General features: G+C 33.2%; 1 protein-coding gene across 1 annotated transcript; it reads left to right on the forward strand.

Annotated features, from left to right (window-relative positions):
• The first annotated feature begins 1,887 nt into the window (after positions 1-1,887).
• Positions 1,888-4,978, forward strand: LOC143529667 (cytochrome P450 78A5-like). Its single transcript, XM_077025409.1, has 2 exons — positions 1,888-3,103; positions 4,353-4,978. Exons 1-2 carry the CDS (start codon positions 2,144-2,146, stop codon positions 4,959-4,961), a joined length of 1,569 nt encoding a protein of 522 aa, XP_076881524.1. The 5' UTR covers positions 1,888-2,143; the 3' UTR covers positions 4,962-4,978.
• The last annotated feature ends 1,159 nt before the right edge of the window (positions 4,979-6,137 follow it).

The raw sequence follows: 6,137 nt of genomic DNA on the forward strand, positions 1-6,137 counted from the left end.
TTATCTAGTGTAATAAGACCAATTTTACATGTGTATGTTGATATTTGTATTCATTTTATATGTATATATAAAAATACCAGTATTGAATCCAAAAATATCATCTTTGACTTTAAAAGTTAAATCTTTACTTTTATTTTTATTATTTAGATTATCTCGTGTGTTATACGGGTTCTAAATAAAGAAATTGAAAAAACTAATCGAAAACCTAAAAATACAAATTGAAAAAATCGAGCCAAAACAAAAACCGACGGTTTGGCTTTATGTTTTTTTATAAAAGCCGAACCGAAACGAATTCCTAATTTTTAATTTGTTTATTTTTTATATAAGTATTTTATAAGAATTTAATAGATATGTAACTCAAATATTTTTGGTTAAATGTATGATAGTCTATTAGGTAACTATTAACAAAATTATATATACCTAAATTCCTAATTTTCAGCCAACTTTTTTTTCGGTTTTAAATTCTCAAGCTCAAATGGCAAAAACCGAAAACCCGAAACCGAATTGAAACCAAAACAAGACCGAAAAATCAAAGCCGAAAACACGGAACCAAATTGAAACCAAAACAAGACCGAAAAATCAAAACCGAAAGAACCGAAACCAAACGATTTCAAAATAGCCAAAATCCAAAGTTTTGATTTTCGATTTGGTTTTTACCCAAAACCGCACTATACACACCCCTAGTTCTAAAGTTGGTTTACTAATATTGTGTCATTTACTCGCCCAATTCATTTGATGTAATTATAGTAGTGCACTTTACTTGATTTTTTTAGGTATACCTAATTTAAATTTAATTAATTATAACATAAATGGTTAAATATATTTAGGATCAAGTATCTATAATATATATAAATGAAACCATAAAAATCCTAGGTGTCGCGATATGGTCGCTGACCCTTTTTAAATGGAGGCTTCTCATGCATTTGACCCGAGTTCACTGGTATTGATCGCATCAAACCCAGATATTTCTTAAACGGGTTATAACATCTCATTAAATTAAAAACTAATCTCACCAAATATATGATAGAAAATTTCTATAAATTAGGGATATACTAAAAATTAATATTTGATTTATTTAAAAAAAAGATATATACTATTTATAATTAATAAACTAATTTTATTATCAAACCATAAGTATATTATTAACTTTCATACAATAAAAAAAATAAAAATTCAAAAAATAAATAAATATTAGAAACAAATTATATAAAACAAACCCCGTAATACGGGGGATAAAAACTAGATTTAATATAATGACAATATAATCAAATATATTTTTTTAGAAACCATTGGCTACGGTTTGTAAAAACAAAAATTTAAACCAAACAACTGAAAGTTAAATAGAAGAACGACGGTGAAAACAAATTGATGATCGTTTTAAATGGTTTCACTGTTTGAAACCTAACCGTGTACATCCCTAGTTAAAATATCTTTTTGTTTTTATGTAAATTAATATAAATAAATAATACAAAATAAACAAGCTGGTTAAGCTTTTACTAGCCAAATTTGAGCTCTATATTTTAGCCTGTTAAACGAAACACGTCGAGGCAAGTTGACTCATTAAACCTCAAGCCCGAGTCAAGCCTAACCCAACTCAGCTCGGCTAGGTTAGGCTTGTTTACAACAATATAGGTAGAAATATTTAAGCCATCTAAACATAAAACATCAAGATAGTTGATAAACTTTTAGTTACATGAGGTGTTACACAACTAAAACCAACCAACCAACCAACCAACCAACCACCCCCTCCCCCCCCCCCCCCCCCCCCGAATATTTATTCCAAAATTCCATAATCTCTATCTACTTTTTTTCCCAAATATATTCCAAAAACTAATACTCCTAGGTCTCAAAATCTATATTTTTTAATTACATTAATACCATTCAAAAAGGAATATTCTCTTTGTATTTTCTAACTACACTATACATTGATTAAGTTATCTAATTATTATAAGTATTTAAAAACATCAACTACCCTACAACTTGTATAACCCCAAACATATTCAAATAATTTTAAAAATCTAGAAAAAGTGGGAAACCTTTCTCTTCTTCTTCCCTCTATATATACCCTGTTACCCCCTTCATCTTCATTACCCCATCACACACACACACACAAATACACACACACTCACTCACTTTATCTAAAATGTCTTCATCCACAACTCTCTTCATTCCAAATGCTTCATGTGAAGTTATTAACCTCCATCTCTTTCTCGCTCTCATCATTTTCGTCTCGGTTTTCACTTTCCTCCTCGCCCCTGGCGGTCTCGCATGGGCTCTGTCAAAATCCCATTCAAAAACCACGATTCCCGGCCCGTCCGGTATCCCGATATTAGGACTTGTGTTTGCTTTCACATCCTCTCTGACCCATAGAACCCTAGCTAAACTCTCTGTAGCCTTTAATGCTACACCATTAATGGCGTTTTCCGTTGGATTCACTCGTTTTGTTATCTTGAGTCACCCGGATACTGCCAAAGAGATTCTCAACAGCTCTGCGTTTGCTGACCGGCCTGTTAAAGAGTCCGCTTATGAGCTGTTGTTTCACCGTGCCATGGGGTTTGCTCCATACGGGGAGTATTGGCGTAACCTTAGAAGAATATCGGCTATTCATATGTTTAGCCCGAAGCGGGTATCCGGGTCAGGATGTTTTCGGGCTGAAACAGGGTTGAAGTTGGTGAACCGGGTTTCGGCTTCCATGAACCGTAATGGGTTCGTGGAGGTTAAGAAGTTGCTTCACTTTGCTTCCTTAAACAATGTCATGATGTCTGTGTTCGGGAAGTCTTATGATGATTTTGAGGAAAATGGTGGGGATGGGTACGAGGTTGAGAAGTTAGTGAGTGAAGGATACGAGTTGCTTGGAATATTTAACTGGAGTGATCATTTTCCGATCATAAGCTGGTTTGATCTTCAAGGAGTGAGGAGAAGATGCAGAGATTTGGTGTCTAGAGTTAATGTTTTCGTGACGGGAATCATCGACGAACACCGTGAAAGAAGGTTGGTTAAAGGCGGTGATGTGGCGGATTATGATGGTGATTTTGTTGATGTTTTGCTTGATTTGGAGTCCGAAAACAAATTCAGCGAGTCAGACATGATTGCCGTACTTTGGGTAAGTTTAGTTTTGACATTGAGTTACCCGAGGTAGCCAACCTTCTATTCGTTATCCAGACTTATAAAACGCACGTGTTAGCTGGATTTGTCAAAATGATTCATAGGAAAAAAAAAAAAAAAAGTCTGTTTTAAAAAGAAATATATGAATGTGTTGAGGGGGTAAAAGAGGTTCTAACCATAATGAATAATGAATAGGGGTTCATAATTTGTTTCGAATTCAAAACATTTAAAATTCATTTTGATTCGAATTCGATTATTATCGAATTCGTTTTTAAAAAATTTGAATTCAATTCGTATTCGAGTATAGTAATTGAATACGAATTTATGATTTATTATTCTATTCGATTCAAATTCGAACTCAAAATAATATATATTTATATATACACATATATATATATATATATATATATTATTTATGAAAATAGTTCAAATAAGAATAAAGACTTTCCTAATAATGGTAAGAATCAACAAATTTTTGACATTTGGCATTACAAATGATGTTAAAGAACAAATCTAAGAAACTGTTTCGGTTATAATGATGAAAGAGTAATTATAGGAAACTATGTCGATTATTAGTAATTTTAAATCTCAACCATTGATTAACATGATCCAATAATTATGATTTATTCCTATTCTTCCTAGAAAACTACTTATTTTTAGGATAACCATCCCCTATCATTTATATATGCATATACATATACATATATATATATAATTTTTTGTTTGGGACAAATCTATAAATAATAAATGTCCATTACAAAATATTTAAACCCTATAGCACATATTATTATCTTTTATTCAATATTATTTGTATTTTAATTTTGAACTTACTATTCGCATGATATTGTAGCAACTTTAAACTAATATTTGTGTGCTTTACAATTATGATTTTGGTTTTCAAAATTTTTAACATAGGTGAACTTGAATTAAATCGAGTTTATTCGAAATTGGTCAGTATTCAATTCGAATTCGAGTATTAAATACGGATTGAATCAAATTTCTAATATGGTATATAATACGAATACGAATTCGAATCAAATAGTTCAACTTGTATTTGAATACGAATACTAGCAAAAAGAAATAAATTATTCAATTCGATTAACTTAAAAGTTCGTTATTTGATTCGATAAACACCCCTAATAATGAATTCACTTTAAATTAGTAATTAAAAAGATGTGTCAAATTTAAATAAGCTTTTTATTTTGTAGCATAAAGGTTTTACATAAGTTAACATCTTAATAATGTAGGAAATGATATTTAGGGGAACCGATACGGTGGCAATTTTATTGGAATGGATACTGGCGAGGATGGTGCTGCACCCAGACATACAAGCAAGGGCACAATCAGAAATCGATAGTGTTGTTGGGTCGGGTCGGTCCGTATCCTATATGGATCTCCCAAACTTGCCTTACCTCCATGCAATTGTGAAAGAAACCCTACGCGTTCACCCACCGGGCCCACTCTTGTCATGGGCTCGCCTTGCAATCCATGACACCCAAGTGGGTCCGCACATGATACCAGCTGGGACAACTGCTATGGTCAACATGTGGGCCATAACCCACGATGAACAAATCTGGGCTGAACCGAAAAGGTTCAACCCAGATAGGTTTATGCGCCAGGAGGTTTCGATAATGGGTTCGGATCTCAGGTTGGCTCCATTTGGTGCGGGTAGGAGGGTTTGTCCTGGAAAGGCAATGGGTTTGGCTACTGTTCAACTTTGGTTGGCACAGTTGCTCCAGAATTTCAAATGGGTTGGATCCATTTCCGACTCGGATCTAGTTGATTTGTCGGAGTGTTTGAAAATGTCACTAGAAATGAAGAAACCATTGGTGTGCAAGGCTATGGTTAGGGTTTGATGTATGTCAATAACCACATTAAAGATTGTGGCTACTAGTACGAGGGGTGATTTGGAATTCGAAGTAGTTGGAGGGGTGGATTTGAAGTATGCATTATGTACACAACTTTTTGTTTGGGACATATTAGATATATATGTATGTGTGTGACCTTATATATATGTATGTCATATCATGCCCTGCCCCTTTCAAGTTATCACATGATGATGGTCTTGTTATGGGAGCTCTTTATTTAGTTCAGCTGTATCTTTTTTTCAAGTAAATTGTCTTTGTGACCATAAATAGTAATTCATCTATGTTGGTGTACAAGATTCCTAATTTTTTGTTCTTTGGGCATGGCATGTGCAAGTACAAATGTTACACGCTAAAAGAACAACAACGATTAGTGGTGTAGAATATGGTGGTACAAATGTCGGCTATAAAGTTGGTGCCGTTTTTTTGACCTTTCTATATTTGTTTCATCATTATAAATATGCGGTACTGTATTGTACGATTGTCTTGTGGCAAAGCAAAAAACGATTAAATTTAAGGGTTTTCTCCCCGCTATTTGAAAAATGTAAGACATTTCGTTCTTATAGATCTCTAAGAGCATATTGGAGTCACCATTCTCATTCTTATAATAAAACATGAAGTGACGTATGTTTGTGTGTGTAAGGAATCATATGGAGTGCAAAATCGATAAATACCTTAAACTTTAATTTAAACTATATGGATGCGAATGATTTAACGATCATATGAATGCTCTAACAGACATATGCTCTTTTACTCCCATAATTTTTGTTGAAAAAATCTTCGTATGCTTGAAATTTCCACCAATGTGACACAATTATTTTGACAATGACTTTTATAGTAAGTTTCTACTTGAAAGTCGAGCAATTACTAACCTTGAGAAAGTCGATTTCTTAGAAAACAAATTCCGAGAAAATCCCTTTGATAATGGGAGAAACTGGTTATCATACTTGCATTTAACAACCTGGGTTTTAGTTCATATTATACTGAATTGGGCAAACATGGGAAATTAACTGACTTAAATATCATCCTAGAAATCTTTTTATGCAAATGGGAATGACAATTTGTATTTGAGTTTTGGGTTGAATTGTAAAGGACAAGCAACACAAGTTGTATTGGGTACAGATGTGCAAGATCGTGTTTGGGCTGCAAAAGGGATTGATGGAGCTA

The sequence above is a fragment of the Bidens hawaiensis genome, unplaced genomic scaffold (genome assembly GCF_021521415.1).
Source record: "Bidens hawaiensis isolate Kalapana, Puna unplaced genomic scaffold, B.hawaiensis_p1.1 tig00008634_1, whole genome shotgun sequence".
Lineage (NCBI taxonomy): Eukaryota > Viridiplantae > Streptophyta > Magnoliopsida > Asterales > Asteraceae > Bidens > Bidens hawaiensis.

Bases quoted from the DNA above. Each gene is read 5' to 3' on its own strand.
- LOC143529667 (XM_077025409.1), top strand. From the start codon at position 2,144: ATGTCTTCATCCACAACTCTCTTCATTCCAAATGCTTCATGTGAAGTT. The intron at 3,104-4,352 runs GTAAGTTTAGTT...TTAATAATGTAG, and splicing joins ACATGATTGCCGTACTTTGG to GAAATGATATTTAGGGGAAC.